This window comes from Clytia hemisphaerica, unplaced genomic scaffold, assembly GCF_902728285.1.
Source record: "Clytia hemisphaerica strain Z4C2 unplaced genomic scaffold, Clytia hemisphaerica genome assembly, whole genome shotgun sequence".
Lineage (NCBI taxonomy): Eukaryota > Metazoa > Cnidaria > Hydrozoa > Leptothecata > Clytiidae > Clytia > Clytia hemisphaerica.
In genome coordinates this window covers 31480-56689 of record NW_027104056.1, presented here as the reverse complement: position 1 = coordinate 56689, position 25210 = coordinate 31480, and the positions used below count along the sequence as shown (strand labels likewise).

Sequence of the window (25210 nt, the reverse complement as noted above, 5' to 3'; positions counted from 1 at the left end):
AATAATTATGTAGTCCAGCCATAAAAACAATGATAGAGCCATGTATAATTACTGTATCATGCATATTGTAATAATTATGCATGATTTTATCATTGTTTTTCTGCTGGACTACATAATTATTCAACAGGGTGGCCTCTTTGAAAAAAGGTTTATTATGCATGGTTTTATCATTGTTTTTCTTTGAAAAAAGGTCTATTACGCTGCACTATTGCCATTGGGCCATTCAAGAATGCCATATTTTGATAATCCCCCATGAATGCATGAAGGAACTGAGAAACCATATTTTAAACAAAAAGGAAATTAAAAGAATCAATAGTATGTTTCCTGTGCCTATGTATCATGTACTGTACCTGTCTGGTTGATGGTTGTTGACACTGGCTGGTTGTCTCATTCTTCATATTCAATTTTGGTGCCACGAAAACGAAAGCGCAAGAGCGTACGAAATTATAGTTTAGTTCCTCGTCCACTTTCTCATCCAAAAATAAAAATACACACATTTAAAACACTCAAAATATTTTCTAGTTTAGAAGGAGAACTATGCGTATTCTATTAGACTATCGACTTCTAAGCAGCGTCAGCGTTAGAATTTCCCGTTTTCATGACGCGCCTGGCTGCCGCTCCCAGGTTTCTCCCCTTTTTCCTGTTTGCTTGTCTCTGTAAACTTCCCGGCCCGGTGGGGGGGGGGTACTAGGGTTGCGAGCTGACGGGGGGGTGCCGCCCTTACCGGGACTAAAAATATGAAAACAAAAGTTGAAATTTTCCTATTTCTCCATATGGGACTGAAATTTGATCTTTGATTTGAAATTTGATTTTTCCGACCCTTAGCGGGACTTTTGAAATTCAAAGAAGGTACCCTTGGAGAGAGGGAGAAAGGTCCTATTCCGAAGAGTATACAATTTCCCCAAGAAAACCTCTTCTACACTTGACAGATCATCTAAATAATGACCCAATGTTTCGAGCTCCAATCCAACCCTGACCCTAACTACTGATAAGATCGAAATAAGTCCAAAATGGCTTCCTCGCCCGAACTTCAAATTTTGAAAAACGAGAAAAGCGAGACTCGTGGATATGGTTTCTGCAGGGCTGTGTATAAAACAAAAGTCAATACACCCTTCCCGTTCGGGAATTATTTCCTGTTAAGGCAATAGTTGCAAATGTCAATGTAGTGGTTCCGACTACCTATAGCAGATGCATGTAACCTATTTTCTACCTATAAAAATTGTCTTCGCTTTTTTTTCAGACCTATGATTATGAACAAAGTATTCAGAACAAGAAAGGTCTTCTAAAGTCGGAAAAAGTCGAGCTTGGAATTAAAACAAACAGTTTCGGTTGGATCCCTTCCCAACTAAAAAAAATTGTGGTAAGAAAAATAATATGAGAAAATCGAAGCAGAGGATTTTCCATCCCCATTCTTTTATTTATTCAGATTGATGAAAAACTGCCAATTAATTCAAAACGAAGCTTTCACAAGAAGTACCTCTTGTACAAAATAGTTTTACACATGTTTTTGTGTCATTGTCATTAAAAACATACAAAAGTCAATTCAAAAATACATAAAAATAATGGCTCAAAAAATATTCAGCTAAAAAAATATACAAAAGCTTATAGGACCACAAAAATAGTTTCAGTCAAATATTTACAAAAGTTTATTGTCAAAATAACATTTCATTTTTAGTCGAATAACAAGTCACAAACAAGAAGCTTGTTATGTTACAAATGAGGTTGACCGAACAATCCATTTTTCATAACAATATTACCATTGTTAACACCAGAAAAACAACGATGGGTATCTAAAAGTGTTTCAAGTTCTTTGATTTGTGCTTGTAAATGAACAATTTCAAGCTCAACTCGTTTATTCTTCAGCTCCAATTCGTCAGATTGCTGAAATAATAACAAATAGAGATGACAGAAGTAAAAGACAACCTGAAGTACGTCCCAGAGCCCGACTTACTTTTGCCCACTACGTGTCTAAAATTATATGCACTTCGTTTTTCTTTGAGAGTCATAATCACTCATGCTTCATCTCATATTGACAATATACCAACTAAACATGTGTGTATGCTCATATGCCCTAGTAAAGAATGTGTAAAAGTAGGCGCTATATTCTTCGTACGTATTTGTGTGTGTGTTAAGATGTGCAATATTGTGGGGAAATAGAATATATTTTAAAAGCCTTTGAACACAATAGATCGGCTTGGAATAGCTCTAAGAATAATTTGAGATTTGGAGGAGAATAAAATATATATTTACCATTTTCATCATATGAGGTGTTCAAACCTAAAGAACTGAAAACTTGGATTATATTTGAAAATAATTTACAGATTTCTTACGTAAAATGATTTTGATGAAAATGATATGATTTTGATGAAAATGATATGATTTTGATGAAAATGATATGATTTTGATGAAAATGATATGATTTTGATGAAAATGATATGATTTTGATGAAGATGATATGATTTTGATGAAAATGATATGATTTTAATAAAAATGATCTTATTTTGATGACAATGATATGATTTTGATGAAAATGATATGATTTTGATGAAAATGACTAGACTGCACCTGATATGATTTGATATAGGGCATGCGCAACACGTGTTCTCGTTAGAGAGTTACCCCCGTCTTTGTGTTTTTGATTGGGCCGATTAGTAAATTTTATATGAAAGATCTTCAAACTCCATTAAATTTGAATGATCAGAACTTAATTCAATCCTCGGATTTTTAGGCTATTAAAAAAAATTAAACAGGTTACCCCAAATTTGGGGTAACTTTCGGACGGAAATTTTATACACGATTAACATCCCTAATATCAAAACATACCAGAGGTGGTGCATGCAGGCTAGGAAATAACATAACGTTGAAAGAAATGACATGGTTTTGATGCAAATGACATGGTTTTGATGCAAATGACATGGTTTTGATGCAAATGACATGGTTTTGATAGAAATGAGATGGTTTAGATGAAAATGAAATGGTTTTGATTGAAAATGACATGGTTTTCATAGAAATGACATGATTCTGATGGAAATGGCATGATTTTGATGAAAATGGCATGATTTTGGTGAAAATGACATGGTTTTGATAAAAATAAAATGGTTTTGATGAAAATGACATGGTCTTGATAGAAATTATATGGCTTTGATAAAAATGATATGGTTTTGATGAAAATGACATAGCTTTGATGGAATTGACGTGGTTTTGATGGAACTAACATGGTTTTGATGGAAATGACATTGTTATAATGGAAATGATATGGTTTTGATGGAAATGACATTTTTATGATGGAAAGGATATGGTTTTGATGGAAATGATATGGTTTTGATGGAAATGACATGGTTTTGATGGAAATGACATGGTTTTGATGGAAATGACATGGTTTTGACGGAAATGGCATAGTTTTAATAGAAATGACATGGTTTTGATAAAAATGACATGATTTTGAATGAAATGACATGATTTTGATGGAAATGACACGATTCTGATGGAAATGATATGATGTTGATAGAAATGACATGATTTTGATGGAAATTATATGTATTTTGAAAGAAAACAAAATGATTGATTGATGAATGAAAATGCTATTGGATGAAAATAATATGATCCGATAAACATGTTTAACTTGATGAAACTGCTAACAAATGTTGATAGAATGACAATGACGTTGTAAAAATTTTAAATAATAGAACAAAAAGAAAATTGATGAAATGTATTTAGATGTTGATAAGTATGAAATGGATCTCATTAAATGACATGGTTTTGATGGAAATGAGTTGGCTTTGATTAAAATGGCATGATTATGATTAAAATGGCATGGTTTTGATGGAAATGGCATGGTTTTGATGAAAATGACATGGTTTTGATGGAAATGGCATGGTTTTGATGAAAATGACATTGTTTTGATGGAAATGGCATGGTTTTGATGAAAATGACATGGTTCTGATGGAAATGGCATGGTTTTGATGGAAATGACATGTTTTTGATGGAAATGGTATGGTTTTGATGAAAATGACATGGTTTTGATGAAAATGGCATGGTTTTGATGATAATGACATGGTTCTGATGGAAATGGCATGGTTTTAATGGAAATGACATGGTTTTGATGGAAATGGCATGGTTTTAATGAAAATGAAATGTTTTGATGAAAATGAAATGGTTTTGATGGGAATGGCATGGTTTTGATGGAAGTGAAATGGTTTTGATGGAAGTGAAATGGTTTTGATAGAAATGAGATGGTTTTGATGAAAATGACATGGTTTTGATTTGATGAAAATGAAATGGTTTTGATGAAAATGACATGGTTTTGATGAAAATGAAATGGTTTTGATGGAAATTGCATGGTTTTGATGGAAATGACATGGTTTGGTTGAAAATGGCATGGTTTTGATGAAAATGAAATGGTTTTGATGAAAATGAAATGGTTTTGATGAAAATGACATGCTTTTGCTGATAATGAAATGGTTTTGATGCGAATGACATGGTTTTGATAGAAATGAGATGGTTTAGATGCAAATGACATGGTTTTGATAGAAATGAGATGGTTTAGATGAAAATGACATGGTTTTGATAGAAATGAGATGGTTTGGATGAAAATGAAATGGTTTTGATTGAAAATGACATGGTTTTGCTGATAGTGAAATGGTTTGATAAAAATGACATGGTTTACATAGAAATGACATGATTCTGATGGAAATGGCATGATTTTGATGAAAATGGCATGGTTCTGGTGAAAATGACATGGTTTTGATGAAAATAAAATGGCTTTGATGAAAATGACATGGTCTTGATAGAAATGATATGGTTTTGATGAAAATGATATGGTTTTGATGAAAATGACATAGTTTTGATGGAATTGACATGGTTGATGGATGACATGGTTTTGAGAATGGGAAAATGAAATGGTTTTGATTGAAAATGACATGGTTTTGCCGATAATAAAATGGTTTTGATGAAAATGACATGGTCTTGAAAGAAATGATATGGTTTTGATGAAAATGATATGGTTTTGATGAAAATGAAATGGTTTTGATGCGAATGACATGTTTTTGATAGAAATGAGATGGTTTGGATGAAAATGAAATGGTTTTGCTGATAATGAAATGGTTTTGATAAAAATGACATGGTTTACATAGAAATGACATGATTGTGATGGAAATGGCATGATTTTGATGAAAATGGCATGGTATTGGTGTAAATTACATGGTTTTGATGAAAATAAAATGGTTTTGATGAAAATGACATGGTCTTGATAGAAATGATATGGTTCTGATCAAAATGACATAGTTTTGATGGAATTGACGTGGTTTAGAAGAAAATGAAATGGTTTTGATTGAAAATGACATGGTTTTGCCGATAATAAGATGGTTTTGATGAAAATGAAATAGTTTTGATGAAAATGACATGCTTTTGCTGATAATGAAATGGTTTTGATGCGAATGACATGGTTTGATAGATGAATAAGAAAATGGTTTTTGATCAAATGACATGGTTTTGATAGAAATGAGATGGTTTAGATGAAAATGACATGGTTTTGATAGAAATGAGATGGTTTGGATGAAAATGAAATGGTTTTGATTGAAAATGAGATGGTTTTGCTGATAATGAAATGGTTTGATAAAAAAGACATGGTTTACATAGAAATGACATGATTCTGATGGAAATGACATGATTCTGATGGAAATGGCATGATTTTGATGAAAATGGCATGGTATTGGTGAAAATGACATGGTTTTGATGAAAATAAAATGGTTTTGATGAAAATGACATGGTCTTGATAGAAATGATATGGTTCTGATGAAAATGGCATAGTTTTGATGGAATTGACGTGGTTTAGAAGAAAATGAAATGGTTTTGATTGAAAATGACATGGTTTTGCCGATAATAAGATGGTTTTGATGAAAATGAAATGTTTTTGATGAAAATGACATGCTTTTGCTGATTGTGATGGTTTTAAAATGAATGTTTTGATGCGAATGACATGGTTTTGATAGAAATGAGATGGTTTGATTGATGACAAAATGACGTTTTAGATGGAATTGGTGGTTAGATGAAAAATGAAATGGTTTTGATTGAAAATGAGATGTTTGGATGAAAATGAAATGGTTTTGCTGATTTGAAAAAAAAATGAATGGTTTAATAGAAATGACATGATTCTGATGGAAATGGCATGATTTTGATGAAAATGACATGGTTTTGATGAAAATAAAATGGTTTTGATGAAAATGACATGGTCTTGATAGAAATGATATGGTTCTGATGAAAATGACATAGTTTTGATGGAATTGACGTGGTTTAGAAGAAAATGAAATGGTTTTGATTGAAAATGACATGGTTTTGCCGATAATAAAATGATTTTGATGAAAATGAAATGGTTTTGATTAAAATGACATGCTTTTGCTGATAATGAAATTGTTTTGATGCGAATGACATGGTTTTGATAGAAATGAGATGGTTTAGATGAAAATGACATGGTTTAGATGAAAATGACATGGTTTTGATAGAAATGAGATGGTTTGGATGAAAATGAAATGGTTTTGATTGAAAATGACATGGTTTTGCTGATAATGAAATGGTTTTGCTGATAATTAAATGGTTTTGATAAAAATGACATGGTTTACATAAAAATGACATGGTTTACATGGAAATGGCATGATTTTGATGAAAATGGCATGGTTTTGGTGAAAATGACATGGTTTTGATGAAAATAAAATGGTTTTGATGAAAATGACATGGTCTTGATAGAAATGATATGGTTCTGATGAAAATGACATAGTTTTGATGGAATTATTCATAGAATTAAATTTCACAGGTCTATCAACCTCTACGAAATAATTTTAGATTTATAAATTGTCTAATTCTTCATCTGTCGTCCAGTCGTCAGAAGATATGGACAGAAGAGAACGTTGTTTTGGTCTTTCTCCTAGGTTTTCGAACTAGGCGAAGGTTTGTTCTAGGGCTTCCTCTTACATGCCAAACGAAATCGTCATTTTTTGAATTCATTTTTTTCGCCTTTTGGCACATATCTTTAATAATTTTTCTTTCGTTGATGGTGAAGTCGTCTGTGATGCTAAAGCCACCAATTTCATTGAATCGTTTCAGCTTATGCAGATTTTGCATTATCCGTTCTTTTTCCTCTATACTTTTTCGGTTTTGTCCAATGCGATGATGGTGGGACAGTTTGATATCTTGAACGCCAATGTTACCTAGTATACCTTCAATATCTATTTTGTCTTGTTCCTGTTGTTCCTCTTTGTTGTCTACCTCTAATTCCACCATTCCATGTATAATTATATTTCGTTTTCTTGATTCGATGTCTCTTTCTTCATTCTTGTTTTCTTGTTGGTGTTCTCTCACTGCTGATTTGAAATTATCCTTGTGTTTCTTAGTTATTTCAGCGTATGTTTTTTCTGATGTTTTCTCTATGTAATTCGTCGTTTGCTTTATTTCTTCTTTTATAATCTGCTTGGTTTTTATTTCAAAGTCAGCCATCTTATTGGTTAAGATGTTTTCGATATCGTTCTTTTTAAGGCTGCGGTTCTTGGCTAACTGGTTTTGAGCTTTTTAATGACGTCGTCTTCTTCTCAATCTCCCTCTGCATCATATGATACGAGTTCTCACCTATTTTACTCATTAGAGATCGTGTTATCCGCACGCAATTCTGACATAGATATTGTTCGTTATAAGTGTTGGCAAAAAATTGCAGCTGATAAAGCGGTAATTGTGTGCACTCGTAGTGTACCATGTGTGGCCATTTTCGGCATTTTAGACGGTTTTGGTCATCATCATCTGAGCAGGAGGTGGGAGTGCATGTTTGGTTTTGTCTAGCTTCTTCAAATAGTTGTTTTTCTTGCTTTTTGTCGGTTTTTTCGTTCATGTTTTTGATTTTGCTAAATTTCAACCATTTTTTTGAATTGACGTGGTTTTGATGGAAATGACATGGTTTTGATGGAAATGACATGGTTTTGATAGAAATGAGATGGTTTAGAAGAAAATGAAATGGTTTTGATTGAAAATGACATGGTTTTGCCGATAATAAAATGGTTTTGATGAAAATGACATGGTCTTGAAAGAAATGATATGGTTTTGATAAAAATGATATGGTTTCGATGAAAATGACATAGTTTTGATGGAATTGACGTGGTTTTGATGGAAATGACATGGTTTCCCGGAGGGGGGGGGATACTAGGTTTGGTGAATGAGGGGTATGTGCGGACGGGACCTCCGAAAACCGACCCTTAGAGAGACCAAATTTTAGTGAAAAAGTGACCCTTAGAAAGACTTTTTCGAAAAATTTTCTCTGATTTTCAAAAATTTCCTACCCTTAGTGAGACTTTTTTGTAATTTTTTCTCTCAAAATCAAAATTTTTTTCTAAAAATCGTGATTTTTCCCACCCTTAGAGAGACTACTTTCAAATTTCCTGATTTTTGTAACCCTTAGAGAGACTTTGAAAGGTGAAAAACCCGACCCTTACCGTCCGCACATACCCAGCACCTATTTTTGCCTAAGTACCCCCCCCCCGGCATGGTTTTGATTGAAATGACATGGTTTAGTTGAAAATTGCATAATTTAGATGAAAATGGCATGGTTTTGCTGATAATGAAATGGTTTTGATGAAAATGACATGGTTTTCATAGAAATGACATGACTTTGGTGAAAACGGCATAGTTTTGATGGAAATGACATAGTTTTGATGAAAATTACATTGTTTAAATGAAAACTACGTAACTTAGATGAAAATGGCATGGTTTGAATGAACATGACATGGTTTTGCTGACAATGAAATGATTTTGATGAAAATGACATGGTGTTCATAGAAATGACATGATTCTGATTGAAATGACATGATTCTGATTGAAATGACATGATTTTGATGAAAAGCACGGTATTGATTAAAATGATATGGATTTGACGGAAATGAGATGGTTTTGATGGAATTGACATGGTTTTGATGGAATTGACATGGTTTTGATGGAAATGAGATGGTTTTGATGGAAATGAGATGGTTTTGATGGAAATGAGATGGTTTAGATGAAAATTGCATGGTTGTGATAGAAATGGTATAGTTTAGATGAAAATGGCATGGTTTGAATGAAAATGACATGGTTTTGCTGATAATGAAAATAGTTTTGATGAAAATTATATGGTTTTGATAGAAATGACATGATTCTGATGGAAATGAAATGATTTTGGTGAAAATGGCATGGTTTTGATAGAAATGATACAGTTTTGATGAAAATTACACATCGTTTAAATAATAATCTCATGGTTGATTGAAATTTGATTGACGTTTTTGCTTACGTTGATTTGTAATTTCCCGCGAACTTGTAATTTCCCTCCTAGCTTTTGTAATTTCCCTCCTAGATTTCCCGCAAAAGTGAAATTTTCTTCGTTTGGAATATCATCACGATTTTTGACTTTCTTAGTAACTTCAAATGGAATACTATCGAATTAAAACTCGATTCGCGTTTCTATGACTTTTTTGAGACCTCTTTTTTAAATCTTTAGATTGATTTCCAGTGTTAATTGACGTCTTTCAGGCGAATTTGACGAATTTGACGAATTTCAATCCAAACCATGAGATTAACCAGGAATCACATGCTTGTTTTCGTGAAATTCTGGATAAATTACCCTCGGTCAAATTTCGAAATGTTTTAAATTTCCCTCGTTGCACTCGGGAAATTTCAAACAATTTCAAAACTGACCTCGGGAAATTTATCCCTAATTTCCCTCATAACCGTGAGATTACTAGTACAAATAACATAATTTAGATGAAAATGGCAACCAAAATATTTCAGGTTTAATTTTTTAAGAATTCATGTTTTCTTTTCAAAATCAAACTCACAATTAAAATGAAAGTTTTGATTGCAAAAAAATGCGTGACGCAATTTGATTGGCAGAAAATAGAATGCGCGCGAAAAACAATGCAACGACTTCATTTTTGAGATAAAAAAGACGAAACATCGATTCTGCGCAATGACATGATTTTGATGGCAAGGACATAATTTTGGTGAAAATTGCATGGTTTTGTGAAGCTGACATGGTTTTGATGAAAATGGCATGGATGGTTTTTCTGATAATGAAATGGTTTTGATGAAAATAACATGGTTTTGATAGAAATGACATGGATTTTATGCAAATGATATTGACTTGATAGAAATCATATGGTTTTGATAGAAATGACATGGTTTTGGTGAAAATGAAATTGTTTTGATGGAAGTGACATGATGATGATGAAAATTGCATGATTTTTCCGAAACTGGCATGGTTTTGACGAAAATGACAGTGTTTTTATGGACATGACATGGTTTTGATGAAATGACATGATGTTGACGGTAATGACATGATTTAGATGGAAATGACATGGTATTGATGAAAAGAAAATAGTTTGATGATAGGCTGGGCTTAAAAAATTGTTGGTTTTCTGTCACTCGACCCTAGATTTTGGAGGTGGGTCGGTCGGTCGGAATTTTTTTTTTGGTGATTTATGAAATTTTCGTCCATGGAAGGGTTAACAGTTTGTTTACATTTAGGTAATTTTGAATAAAAAACACAAGTCCTAGCAGGGAATTTGCTTGAGACAAACAAGATACGAGTTTTGATTTTTTATCGTTTGAAGTTTTTGAAGGAAAAAAAATCTTCTGTAAAATGGCAATAAATTCTTTTGGGTCGGCAGGTTTCGAGGTAGGGTCGGTCGGGTGACGGCAAATCAATAATTTTTCAAGTCCAGCCTAATGTCGTGGTTTTGATGGAATAACATGTTTTTCATGGATTGACAATATTCTGATTAAAAGGACATGATTTTGGTGAACATTGCATGGTTTTGATGAAAATGGTATGGTTTTAATGAAAAAGACATGATGTTGATAAAAATGACACGATGTTGATAAAAATGACACGATGTTGACGAAAATGACATAATTTTGATAAAAATTACATGCTTTTGACGAAAATGACATGATTTTTATGGAAATGACATGGTTTTTATGGACATGACATGGTTTTGATGAAAATGACATGGTTATGATGGAAATGACATGGTTATGATGGAAATGACATGATTTAGATGGAAATGACATGGTTATGATGGAAATGACATGATTTAGATGGAAATGGCATGATATTGATGAAAAGGAAATGGTTTTGATGATAATGTCGTGGTTTTGATGGAAATGACATGGCTATGATGAAAATGACATGGTTTTGATGGAAATGACATGGTCTTCATGCAAATGACATGGTTCTGATGGAAATGAAATGATTTTGATGGAAATGACTTGATTTAGATGGAAATGACATGGTTTTGATGGAAATGACATGGTCTTGATGCAAATGACATGGTTCTGATGGAAATGAAATGATTTTGATGGAAATGAAATGATTTTGATGGAAATGACATTGTTATAATGGAAATGATATGGTTTTGATGGAATTGACATTGTTATAATGGAAATGATATGGTTTTGATAGAAATGACATGGTTTTATGGAAATGACATGGTTTTGATGGAAATGACAGGATTTTGATGGAAATGACATGATTATGATGAAAATGACATGGTTATGATGGAAATGACATGTATTTTGATGGAAATGACATGATTATGATGAAAATGACATGGTTATGATGGAAATGACATGATTTTGATGGAAATGACATGGTTTTGATGTAAATGACATGGTTTTGATGGAAATGACATGGTTATGATGAAAATAATATGGTTATGATGAAAATAACATGATTTTGACGAAAATGGCATGGTTTTGATAGAAATGACATGGTTTTGATAGAAATGACATTGTTTTGATGGGAATGACATGATTTTGAATGAAATGACATGATTTTGGTGAAGATTGCATGGTTTTCTAAAACTAACATGGTTTTGACAAAAATGGCATGGTTTTGATGAAAACGACAATGATTTGAATAAAGGTGACATGGTTTTGATGGAAATTAATTGGTTATGATTTAACTGTTATGTTGAAATAATGCTATGTTTTATTAATTTCAAGTTGATGATTCAGATGAAAATGAAAATGATTTGAGATTATAAAAATGTGATGATTTTGATGGAAATGAAATGATTTTGATGGAAATGAATTGATTTTGATGGGATGATATTGATAAATAAATATAAATAACAAGAATCTTATAGAAATTACATTAATCGATCTAAATGAAAATGATTTCGAATAAAATGCTGTACTTGTAAAAAATACATAACAATAATATATACATTAAAACAGATAATTGTTGACATCATGCTTGGTGCATTCCTGAAATAGTTGGTTTTTAAAGGAGTGTGAATCAGAATTGAAAAACGGTTCTACTCAACGAATTTTTCTGAACAAATCTTTTGTGGAACCTTTTTATTTAACCTTCGCCTACTGATCTTTCAAACAACTCTAAATTCCCTTTACAATAATAAAGATAAGATAAAATCCTGGATTTTGAAATTAAAATCTCCGTTAAAGTTGGAATTAGTAAAGGTTAACACAAACAACAAGGACGATAAAATAGACAAATTACAAACTGTTCCAGAGACCGAACTCACATCAAAACTTCACCTTTGCGAATATTAAACGAATCATTTGAACATAAAGAAGGAAACAAATGAACGAACGAAGAAAGTTAACTTGTCATACAGAAGTTCATTACTTACAAAAGATGATTTCCAGACTTGAATTAGTCCAAAACGCCGAGATAGCATAAGTTACTCGTAGTTGCCCCCCCCCCACCCTACTTTAAAAAGGTAGGATTTTCTTTCAAGAAAATTGAGCAATGGTGGGGAAATTGTTTTCGAAAATCCAGGGGTGAAGTAAAAGTAGATGGGGTAGGAAAATTGGTTAAAAAAGCCAGGGGGAAAAAGTCTGTTAAAAATGTTTTTCACTATTTGCCAGGCGAACTATAACTATAACTTTTTATTCTTTTACATAAAAGGACTCATTCATTTCATTCAATGGCGGGAGAAAATACAACAGAACGACTACAAAACTACTGTACAACATAATAGTCAAAATAAGTACACACCAGGAAAGCATTACTAGCACAAACAACAAACAATGCAACAATTATACACAAGCAACATGAACATACCGTGGAAAAAAGAAAGGAAAGCTAAACAATAAAACATACGTACAAAAAGCCTGGATATTTAGGCTGTAAACTTTTTTTTTAACTTTTGATGCTTCTGGTTTATCGCCTGGTCTTCCTAGTTATTTGCATTCCAATATCAGAAGGCAGTGCATGCGTAATTTATCAATTCATGTATTGCAGGAATAGCGAAATGAGAAAATAATTTACAGCATGGATATCCAGGCTAGCACAAATAACATATTACTGAAATTCCGTGAAAGACACAAATATTACAAAATCGACATGCGAAGAAAGTTGAAAAAGAATGAAATATCACCTCTAGTAAAAGTCGAACATGCTCGCGTCTTTTGTTTCGGCATTTGGATGCAGCCACCTTGTTTCGCTCCCTTCGAAGTTTTCGCCTCTCTCCATCATCAATACTCCCCTATGATGGAGGTCAATGCAAATTACAATCATACAAAGAAGAGCTTGATAAAAAAACGACAAAAATCGGTGATGTTTCTGTATGCTCCTCTCAATATACAATACATCATCGCGATTGTCATTAAAAAAAACTTATTTTCCCATATCATACACATACTGAAATCTTTTATAAAAAGCCGAAGTCATAAGAAAGTTGTCTTATATCTGTAGCAGACTCTTAACCTTTTACAATCGCTTTATCCTTACCACTCCTTTCCTTCTGTTGAAATAAATGGACATATTGTCTTGTTCACCAGGAAAAATCACGTGATTTGATTGGCCTACAGTATTGGAAGACATTGCATTGGTGTCGGGAGTGTTAAAATCGTAAGTCGGTGAAATTTCATCAAGTGAATAACAAACGAATGGAGTTGAAGGTGCCAGTGATGTGTTGGACATTAATCTGCATTCCTTAAAAAGAAAAAGTTTATACAATTAACACACTATAATTCGACGCTCTACTATTATGATACTCGATGATATTGAAAGTCGATGGAAACACAATAATTCCACTTGAAAATTGGATTAGAGAGCGTCAAATTAATAAAATACATGATAACCATACTGACAGTTTATCAGTGTCTGTATCGCTAAGAAAAAAATTCCGAGCTTGCAGAAACATAAGTAGTAAGTCAAAACGAATCATGGAAACGCGCGCACGTTTCGTTAGTTGACTGTTCCATTCGACAATAGAGAATTATTGTTTTCAAGAATTATGAAGTGTGGAGCATTATAATTTACTATGTTATATGTATTGAGGGAAGATGACAAAAAAGCAATGCCTAGATATATAGAGCTCTATTTCCCTAACCAACCTCTAAAATACGTGTTATAATAAGATTATAAAAACAATACTACTTACTTCAGCATATCCTGGTAGTACTTGATCCATATTGAGCTATTGGATAGTCTTCCAATACTGGTGAACTACAAAATAGTTTGCAGAACAAAAAGCAAAGGGAGCTGGAGAAGCGAATCAGTAGTGCAGATGAGACATCTCAGTTGACCTCGCCGTTGTTTTATGTTCGATGCGGCTGTTTGAAGTGTTAAGATAACCGCATTGGAAAATGTTGGTTTGCTGTTTGATGAAAATCCAACAGAATTTCAAACATCTTGTTTCAACTGGTTAGAAGAAAATCACTCGCATGAGAGAACTAATAAATTAGTATAAGTTTAGTATTAGGGACGTTTAATAAACCTTGAACGAACACATTAACCAACATATTGATAAATGAAGCATGCAAATGAACGTTTAACGAGCCATGTAAACGTAATTAACAACGTTTGAACGATGCACGAAACACTCTAACCAAAGATTTATTTATATTTTCTCAATTGTTTAGAATTAGGGATCTGAAAGAAAATAGCAATCGGAAAATATAGGTATAAAGTGTAGCACCTAATAATTAACTGATATTCAAACTCTGCATTGGGATAGGATAACATAAAGAAAATATGATTTCTTTGACAATCAAAATCAAGTTTTCGGATTAATAGGATAGTTTAGAACATTTCTGACTGTATATAGAACACATTCGAAACATAGTTGATTAAAAAAAATGCTTAAGTGAGTCATAAACAAAAAGGAAACCCCTGAAACTTGTTTACAAACAAAAAAGAGAAAAATAATTCGAACGGAAACAAACGATAAACAAAACAAGCGGTTTGTAAAAATTTTTAACAAAAAACGTCTTCTATTTACATATTTACAAACATTGAGACAACTGAAAGTTCATTTTAGTTTCCTAACAGGCCAATAAGGAACAGAAAGTTGCTTTGCTATTAGATGAAAAGACAGTCGAATGCTTCTTGAATAGCACGTTGACAAGCAATAGATTCCGTGTAACCACCAGCTCTTTCGGAAGACGATGCAGTCCGAATATGTTGCAGGTATCTTAAATGCAAAAATAACAATGAAAAAAAGAAGGAAAGGGATTCGAGTCAAAGTAGTTGAATGGCGACTTTCTCTCTAAAATTTCCCGAAAAACTAATAGTAACAACTCGTTTTAAAGGACATGAAAGGAATCAGACACATATGTTTTGAATCTATCTATTTAAATCTATGCCTACCCTTTTGATTGGAGAGCGTCTTCTTCGGGAGGGCTGGGACCGAACCATTCTCTCGTTGATTCTTGATATATAAACAAAGGAGCTTCCACAATTGGCTGATTAACAAAGTGTGAATTCTAAAGAAAGAATAAAATAAGGGTCAGCAATACCATCTTAAACAAATATTTATATAATTATATTCAACAGGTATAGACCTGTGGAGATTAATATTGAAATTTTATAATAATACATTGTCTAATCCTCGTCTGTCGTCAAGTCGACAGAAGAGATGGACAGACTAAATGTCTTTTAACATTCTTTAACGTAAGAAAAATTTTAAATTTTATTAGAGATATCATTTTCTTTATAACTTTAAGGTCCCCCTCCCATCAACCCTATATCTTGACAAATATTTTACCTTGTTTTTCTCGGAAAAGAAGAAAGATTTCTTTTGTTCTTCTTCTTCCATTTTTTGCTGTTGATGTTGTTCTTTGATGAGTTTATGCCTTGCAATGACCTCTTCCGCTGGTGCATTTGCATAGATCTAAACAAAAGTCGAAGAATGTTAAGAGAGAATAAGAATAAAAACATGTCGGTGAACCAGCAATCGGCACATTAATGAAGTAGAAAACCAATAATATAATCCCACTTGAGCAAGTTCTTTTTTGAGCTATCGTTAATTCTTGCAAACGTCTGTACTAAAAAGGTTTTGGGAAAACACATCAAAATGAGTAAACGTCGGTTAAAGTTCTTGTTCTTTTTGAAAACGAGGCCATAATGTTTAGCTAAAGGGAGAATTTTAAGAAATGAAGCGTTGAAAATCTAACTGCTTTAAAACGCTGAAAGTCTAGCTTAGAGCATCACGAAGAAGGGCTATGAAATGACAAACCAAATCGTTGATAAGGTTTTCTTTCTCCTTCTTCTTTTGCAACGCAGCATTTTCGACTTCTTCCACTAGCATTTTACGTTTAGTTTCAGCACTCTGTAGGTCTGCTTCGATTGACGCTTTCATCAGTGCTTCCTCTTGACTCTGAAAGAATTAAAAGGATAAGAATACACAAACCATACTGGAAAGTCACCACAATTGGCATGACTTGTTTCCAACAGAGGTCTGATTTTGCATGTTGCAAAGAACAAAAATTTCAGACCCCAGGACAGGAATTTTGGCGTTTTAATATTTCCAGAAACTTCTAACACTTAAGAACTAAATATTTCTTTATAAAACCCCCATTTGGATAACCATTAAGTTTTTCCTTTGCTTTTAAGGGGATGGCTCAAAGAATTGATGGGAATAGAATTGATTAAAGTTTATAACATACAATTTTTGTGTTATTCCTGCGGATAAGCTTCTCATTTTCCTTTTTGTAAGCATCAACTTTTTTCTTCGTTTCATCCACATTCTGCTTGTTTGCCAAATTGAAAACTGAAAGACAATCAAAGGTGATGATAGACACTTGTTGTAGTCGATGTGGACTTTTTTTTCATTTTCTATAAGAAAAGGTTTGATTTTTGTGTAAGAAATAGCAGAAAGAATAGTAAGAATAAAATGGAAAATGAAAATTCAGTCACTCTAAACTGGATTATGTATGTAGCCCTCGTCATTAAATTAGAATATTGATGAGACCATTTTGATGTTTTGGATACTCACTTATCACTTCAATATCCTCCAAATAGTTGTTGTAATCAAGCAAAGTTTTAAAATCCTCTTCTCTTTTATTGAATCTAAAATATACAGCAAAAATAAAGGTGAAAATCCACTCTTAGGGATTCATAGAAAATTCATCTAGTATTAACGTACACCATGTAAAAGTACAGAGGTTACAGACCTTCAATTCACGTAATCGTGCAATTTTTTTTCCAAACTCACACATTCATGCTATCTTTTTCTAATTTTCAAGCATTCCCGCAAACTGCTCCGGGAGTAGGGGGTATGTAGTAACTATTGTAAAAATAATCTTACATTTTGACAATTTTTCTTCTGATATCGACTTCTTTCTCAACTAATGCATCTTCAAATTGTTGCACTCGAAAATCGCTCCTTCTCAATGCAGTATTACACTGTGGACAAGCAGCTGATGGACGTGTAAACAACACATCAACACACGTTGAACATCTATAAAAATACAAATTTATTGGAACTTTTATAAGATGTATGCTTGGATATTTCTAACTTAAACTTGAATTGGTAAGGATTGCTAGCACACAATAAATAGCTTCCAGAAAGCTGCCATTAAAATAATTGACAGATCCTAGATTGATTCTCTTACTCTTGCCTTCTGGAAAATATTGGCTTTTAATTTGGACCCACAATCTTGTGTATCTGGATTTTTCTGATAAATATGATGGATTTTCTTCATTGCAGAAAATGTAAAAATAATTTCCACCTTGATTTAAGCCTATAACAAAATACTTTAAAAACTTACAGTTTATGACCACAAACATTGACCAGTAATTTCAGTTTATTGTTCCGATAGCTGGTTGACTTGCATCTTGGACAGCTTTGTTCATCCATTGATCAATAGTTATATGCTTTGATCTTTATTATACTTTTATCTTAGATATATTGAAAAGGAATTTATAATTTCATGAAACAAACTCACCGATGAAACTTTTGTAATGATAAGAAATTGCATTTTCATGAACCATACTGTAAATAAGATATCCACCTTTAAATTCAACATTTCTAGGTGAGCCATATAGCTGAATCTAAGTAAAGTTTACTTTAAATAAGTCATGCAGTGAATTGGACAAATGTTGACTCTTCTTCAGAGATTCACTGATTCATGATTTAAGACTGAAAAAGGATACCAAGATCAAAGGGTAGCTGACTTTGACAAATTTGTAGTTAACTTCCAAGTAAGTTGGATCCCAGATGAACCCCCCCCCCTTTTTTAAGGGGGGGATCCGAGTTTTCAAGGAAGGCTTTATAGGGGGGGATGGGCAATTTTACAGTTAAAATGGGGGGATCAAATAAAAATGGGGGGACAGTAACTTTTTGGTTAAAAAAATGTTTTTTTTATGTTATATGTTAATTTAAGTCAATAAAATTTAATATCACATAATTTCGACTTATCTGATTTATTCTCACTGCACTCTGTTTTGAATCAGATTTTGTTTTTCCTTGTTTTTTAACTATTGCCAATAAAAATGTTCGAATTTTGTGTTTGAACAAAAGCGTTTGAACCCCGGCTTGGACCCCTGTAAATGGTGCGGGATCAAAAAATTTTAAAAATAGGGGGGATACCTTTATAGGGGGGGATGAAATATTAATGGGGGGGTTCAGACCCCTCTGCACACTATGCCAGATTATTCTTCCAAATTGCAGCTCTTAGTAGACATTTTTCAACTTAATTTTAATCAATATCAATTTTAGTTGACAATCAATCGTAATTTATTAACATTATTTTCTTTTCCCAAATTTTAGAGTCATTTTTAAGAGATGTAGACGAAGACAAAGCTATACCATAATAATTACTTAATTTTCACATATTTTGTCAAAACATTTTGTTTAACCATGCTCAAATGTTTTTTGGAAGAGCAAGATAAAAAAGAATTTTTTCAAATAGTTTTTGCAAAATTCCAAACTAGAAAATTAAAATAAAATAAAAAAATAAAAAATAAAAAAAATTACTGAAGAAAGCAGGAATTTGATGCAATAGTTAGATTGCCAACAAAGTGCCGTAAAAAATCATTCAATGAAAGAAGTACTTTAAATCTTAAATATTTTCATTTTAAAGAATTGGGGCAAAAAAGGGAAAGGGCAAAAAAGGGAAAGGTTAAAAAAGGGAAACATGGCAAAGTTTCACTTTTTATTGCTTTAATTGATGAATTGGGGGATTTGGTTTGGAAAACTTTCTATGTTTGTTTTTTTGCACAGACCTCTGTAACTATGAACGAGCACCCCGTTGCTAAGATGTTGGCTTGAAATCGAAAGTGAAACCAATGAAAATGAAAGTAAAATTGGCCCGCACTCCAAATCCCGTAATCTTGAAATAGGAGTTTAAGCATAGATTGATTGACATCTTGACATTATAGCCATCTTGTTAGATGTTTTGAATTCGTTTTGAGAGTTCTTGCAATTTAGTTTATTGTTTAAACGATTTCCACAATAACTCGCACAGAATGCCAATGTGAGTTATTGTGGAAATGCAGGGCGAACGCGCATATAAAATGGCAGAAAATAACTCAAAAGTAAATCAAGTCTAATGATGGTCATTCTTATGGCTGTTTTTGGTTTTTCTCAAAGATATATGATAGAGGAAAGTCCACTGAAGACGGGAAATCACGGAGACAATTTCATGAGAAGTTATGAACAGAAGACGCGCATGGCGGGGGAAACAAATAAAATAAAGACCACATGTTTTTAACTTTGTCATTGAAAAGAGTTTTGATGATAATAATTACATTATATTAAGAATGACTATTAATTAAAAGTAAATAATTAAATTAATGATATCAATGAAGATTTTCAACATCAATTGCTTTTTAGATTAAAATATATAAAACATACATGAAGTCCTGAAATTACACATAGGATGGTAGAAACTTTCCAAAGAAGCTGGTCCGAGCATGTTCGGGTCTGCGTGGGCCATGTTCGGACCGCTCTTTAAAGAAAATAATAATCGCATGGCCCAAACATTCCCAAACATGTTCGGGCCATGCCGTGTGTCGTTTGTGCGCTCGAGCTCGGGGATAATGTATGGCCCCATTTTTCTTGCATGTAATGGTACCCCAGACATAATGTCCGGGAATAAAATATTTTTTTGTTCCCCGGACATTTGCATTGTCCGAGGAATCGGCAGGATCGTAATTTTGTTATTCAATAATAGCCTAGCCCAATGCAATCAATAATACAATAGGCTGTCGCGTTCTCCAAAACAACTATCAAACGTTCGAGACTATTCATGATATTCATGTTGTAATCTTTCAGTGTAGACCTAACTCTTCACACAAAAATTACGGGAAACGCATGTTTGGACTTTGCACCCTATGCTGCACTCAAGCACTTAAGCCAAAGTCCCGCAAAGGCGGGACAAAAATCAGTCTTTTGGAGTTTCCAAAAAAATGCCACATAGGAGATCTTTCAAATTCAGTATGTGAGCAGTCCTTTTTTTTTGCAAAAGTTCTAGGAATGAAAATAAAGGGATAATGATAATTGAATACTATCCATTGATGACCCGCGGCACTATCGTAAAGCTAGAATCGTTCGCGTGCTCTTCGCTTGGGAAAATCATTGACAGATTGAAGCTTTTCACCCGCGCAGAAGTTCGCAGAGCGTTCTCAGCTCAATCCTTGGACCGTGCTAAAAATGGTAGACTGAGCTGTGATAGATCATTTCGATGGAAGTTGTTGGAATGTTTACAAGGCTCTTGACAGAAAATCGTTTGTTTTATTGTCAATGATGACAGTGCGGTTATTAACTTTGTTAGATCTGACAAATTGATGTTTGTAAGTGCACTTTATAGTTTTGATTCCTATTGCCAGACGGTGTCAATTGAACAACTTTGAACAAAACTCGCAATCGAACCAATCGAACGTAATCGAACGCGAACGAATAATTGCGATTCGATTGTCGAACGTAATCAAATCTCAATAGAACGGACGATTCCTGGGTAATATTCGATTGTGTTCGATTGTGTTTGAGTAATGTTAGATTGGTTCGATTGATAGTTGGACTATGTTCGATTGTCATTTTCATTCGAATAATCTTTGATTTCGTTCGATTAGGATTATGTTTGATGAGTTTGATTAAATTAAATTGGATCACTCCGTTAGGGATTTTTAGCGGGCGGCCGAGTGCTTAAGTACTGTACTAAAGCGAATAAAATCTAATATAATTGAATCAATCGAACATAATCGAATACAATCGAACGGCGTAATCGAAGCAATCGAACAGCAAATCCTGGGTAATATTCGATTGCGATTCGATTGCGTTCGACAATCGAATTGCAATTATTCGAATGCGTTCAATTGCGTTCAATTGATTCGGCGTTCGATTCGTTCGATTGACACCGTCTGGCCATTGAAGAATCATATTCTGGTTTTCATGTTATTAGATGCTGTTTTAGAGCTTTAGGTCTACACTGTCTTTGCGCCTGAACAATAGATGTGACGTAACGACTTTGCCGCCATTATTGATTGGTGGCAAAAAAATTTGCCCGCTAACCTATTTTGTGTTGAAACCGGGGGTTTACGAAAAAGGAAGCTTAATATCTTGTGACGTAGTATTAATAGAATTAAATATCTTTTGGAAATCTATTCTAGATAATTAAAGAATTTCAATGAAAGAGCTTTTTCTTTGATTTGGAGTATTTGGACTTCTGTATTAATCTTTTCTTATTTTTTCCGGGGGTCCTTGCTTGGAAAACATTGGGAAACGCATTTGTTTTGCCACCAATATACATATGGCGGCCAAATGTTTTGTTTTGATTTGGAGTGTCAATCAACGAAAAGATTACATCATGAATATCAAGAATTGCATTATAAGCCTAGTTAATATGTACCCAAACAAACTTCAACCACTCTCATATTGGATTTGAATAATCCCTTAATTGATGCTTTGATTACGCACGAGCGAGCGCAGCGAGCGAGTGCGATTCTTTTGGCAAAAGCGCGGAAAAAAAAGCTGATATGCGGGGTGATAAAATCGATTTTCAGCATTTTTAGCCTTGTTTCCATTCAGACTTTTGTCGTCGTGTGCAACTGTCTTAAGTCCGAACATGGAGAATTGTCAGTTACACCCGACTGTCTGTTGGAAGCATTACGTAATGGCTTTTTTCCAAATCTCTTTTTAAATCGAGCTCCGGCGTGAAAAACAGTAGGGTGTTTTTTATACGACGATGAAGACGTCATTTCTTCGAGAAACGTCGCAGGAAAATATAAGTATCCTTCTCGATCAGGAAACGTCGCCCGGTTCGGAAGCGTATTGTTGATCGGACTATACTGCTTTCTAACAGTCAAAACAAAGATGGCGGCAAAAATAAACAATTGGTTGCTACTGTTCTTTTGCCATTTTTCTTTGGTTTTTATGCTTTAATGAGTTGAATTGGATCATGATTCTTGTGTGATTGCTACAATAAATGGTTGATGGTGAAGTTTTCTTATTATTCCTTCCTGGATTCGATGTTTCGTTTGGTTTGGCATGAGAGTGATGCAATCTCTCTTGACCTTGAAAAACAGGGACATTTTATCCGGTCGATATCTTATCAACTTTCACAACAAACTAACTTCAATTTTGCCCGTATATTTACACAAATTCTAATAAGGCAGTTGACTGAATATTTGTGGATAAATCTGAAAAATTTTGCGATATCAAAAAAGTTTGAACTCACTTTTTTATGATGGTCAGATGGTAGATGCGGCACCCAAGGAAATGGTTGTGGTTGGATATGAACTGGTTAGCTTTAATGTAAAAATTTAAACCCAGAGCAAAATTTATTGATTGATGATTGATGGTTTAAAAATGCAACGTGGAAAACTTTTGGTTGTGAATTTGGACATTTTCTTGCACAAGCGTTTGAAACGTGGAAATTTTTGCTGTGAATTTGGACATTTTCTTCTACGTGCGTTTTAAACGTGGAAAACTTTTGGTTATGAATTTGGACGTTTTCTTCCACGTGCGTTTAACGTGGAAAACTTTTGGTAGTGAGTTTGGACATTTTCTTGCACGTGCATTTTTTTAAACGTGGAAACTTTTGCTGTGAATTTGGACATTTTCTTCCACGTGCATTTTAAACGTTGAAAACCTTTGGTTGCGAATTTGGACATTTTCCTCCACGTGCGATTAAAACGTGGAAAACTTTTGGTTGTGAATTTGGATATTTTCTTCCACGTGCGTTTAAAACGTGGAAATTTTTGCCGTGAATTTGGACATTTTCTTTCACATGCTTTTAAAACGTGGAAATTTTTGCTGTGAACTTGGACATTTTCTTCCCGTGCGTTTAAAATGTGGAAAATGTTTGTTGTTAAATTGACATTTTCTTCCACATGCACTTAAAAAATGTAGAAAAGTTTTGCTGCCAGGCAAAAATAAAAAAAGATGTAGTGTTTCCGGAATGCGGGTGAAGGAAAAAAGCTTTGATGCGGCCGGCCAGAAAAAAATTATGAACGTATTTACTGTTTGCAAAATGGATTGGATATTTATCATAAAACACAGTAGAATGTGACTGTAATATGAAAAAGAATGTGACAAAAAGTATTACATGTAATTTTAGATTCTCTATTAGAAAGTCTTACAACTGCTCGAGTACAATGATAACATAATAGATGTATATAAACCCGACTGGGAAAAATCTCTATTCAAGCTACTGTGTTTCATAAGAGCGAAATTGTACTTGGCAACAAAATTACTCAACACATAAAAGGACTGAGCAGCTCCATTGAAATATAATACATGATGGATCTAAAGGGGAGTATATTAAAGGGATTTTTGAATGGTCTGTAAATATTTGATTCTGATGCTGATGGTAAATTTTGTGTATCAATTGTAAAAGGGGTTACGCACGTGATACAAAAATCTCGTGTTCGCAAGCGAAAGGTTTTTTACACTACATACCGTAGGATAGAGGGGGGTACCCAGTGCACGAACGGCAAACTTATATTTCTCTTTTCTGACTTACTTTTGGTTTTTACATAAATCCTTTTTGACCATCTCGTAAACAAGCTTGAAGTCCTTCTTTCAGTTCGTTTTCACTTTATTTGAAAGCTTCTTCTTGGAAAAATAAGTCGTTAAAGCGAGCGCTATTCGGACCCAGTCCGCGAACGAGGAACCAGTGCGCGAACGATCTTTTGAAAGAAAAAATTAGAGCTCCGCTCGCAGGTAATACTTTAACTCTCTTCCGAGATGATACAGGGGTATTTGAACTTTTAAAAACCACGCGCTTTTTCACCAAAATAGCGTCTTTTTTATAAGAACTTTAGCGTTTTACTAACCTGTTTATTTTTGTAAACATTTTCTTGTCGTCCATTTTTTTGTTTTCTTTTTCAAGTTTTGCTCATCGAAAAGCGGGGCAATGTAGTGTCTTCTTTTTTAATTGAGATCGCCAGCGCTTTCGAATGTTTTGACGTTGCAATGTCTTCATTTTGAATATGGTGTTCGGATCGTTCGCGGACTGGATCCTTTTTTTCATCCACTACTGGTGATATGTTTCTATTGATTTTGAATTAATGAGCTAACATGTTTCAATGAAATTTTGTGTGATGGAAGATAACAGGTTTTTAAAAGAGGAAAGTCATTTTCAGAACTCTTCTTGCGCAAACTTTCTTATAAAAAACGTTTTCTCTCGCGATCAGCCATATTTACATAAATCCCGAATTTCGTGATTTTTTTACTTGGCCTCGTTCAAAATCGGTTTGGTGTTGTTCTAGTGCTCCGTTTATTTTAATTTTTGGAGAGATTGCAAGGAATAGTTTGAGGAATCTGCTGCACAAAGGAAGTTCTATAGAAAATTGTTTTTGGTTGTTTTTTTCAAGTTCAAAGATGCTCGTTCGTGCACTGGGGCCGTTCGTGCACTGGTGATATGACTCTACACCTTTTCCGAATTGTTATTTAGGCTTTTTGACTTTTTACTTTTAATGTTTGGATGTTTCTATTTAGTTTCATAAAAT

At 33.5% G+C, this 25210-nt stretch overlaps 2 protein-coding genes across 2 annotated transcripts; both read right to left on the bottom strand.

Moving 5' to 3' along the window:
• Positions 1-1645: 1645 nt before the first annotated feature.
• Positions 1646-14914, bottom strand: LOC136812192 (cyclic AMP-dependent transcription factor ATF-3-like). Its single transcript, XM_067068673.1, has 4 exons — positions 14418-14914; positions 13763-13966; positions 13410-13517; positions 1646-1881 (listed from the first exon to the last, which is right to left on the bottom strand). Exons 1-4 carry the CDS (start codon positions 14445-14447, stop codon positions 1711-1713), a joined length of 513 nt encoding a protein of 170 aa, XP_066924774.1. The 5' UTR covers positions 14448-14914; the 3' UTR covers positions 1646-1710.
• A 213-nt stretch (positions 14915-15127) lies between these two features.
• LOC136812191 (CDK-activating kinase assembly factor MAT1-like) lies at positions 15128-18177 on the bottom strand. The gene is made up of 8 exons (XM_067068672.1): positions 18028-18177; positions 17565-17717; positions 17253-17326; positions 16924-17027; positions 16494-16634; positions 16023-16148; positions 15626-15741; positions 15128-15449 (listed from the first exon to the last, which is right to left on the bottom strand). Exons 1-8 carry the CDS (start codon positions 18114-18116, stop codon positions 15338-15340), a joined length of 915 nt encoding a protein of 304 aa, XP_066924773.1. The 5' UTR covers positions 18117-18177; the 3' UTR covers positions 15128-15337.
• Positions 18178-25210: the final 7033 nt, after the last annotated feature.

Coding starts and splice junctions, on each gene's coding strand:
- LOC136812192 (XM_067068673.1), bottom strand. CDS start 14,447: ATGGATCAAGTACTACCAGGATATGCTGAA. Junction 13,967..14,417: donor TACTACCAGGATATGCTGAA/GTAAGTAGTATT, acceptor TTTCTTTTTAAG/GAATGCAGATTAATGTCCAA. Junction 13,518..13,762: donor TCAACAGAAGGAAAGGAGTG/GTAAGGATAAAG, acceptor CCTCCATCATAG/GGGAGTATTGATGATGGAGA.
- LOC136812191 (XM_067068672.1), bottom strand. CDS start 18,116: ATGGATGAACAAAGCTGTCCAAGATGCAAGTCAACCAGCTATCGGAAC. Junction 16,149..16,493: donor AAAACCTTATCAACGATTTG/GTTTGTCATTTC, acceptor ACTTTTGTTTAG/ATCTATGCAAATGCACCAGC. Junction 15,742..16,022: donor TCTTTTCCGAGAAAAACAAG/GTAAAATATTTG, acceptor TTCTTTCTTTAG/AATTCACACTTTGTTAATCA.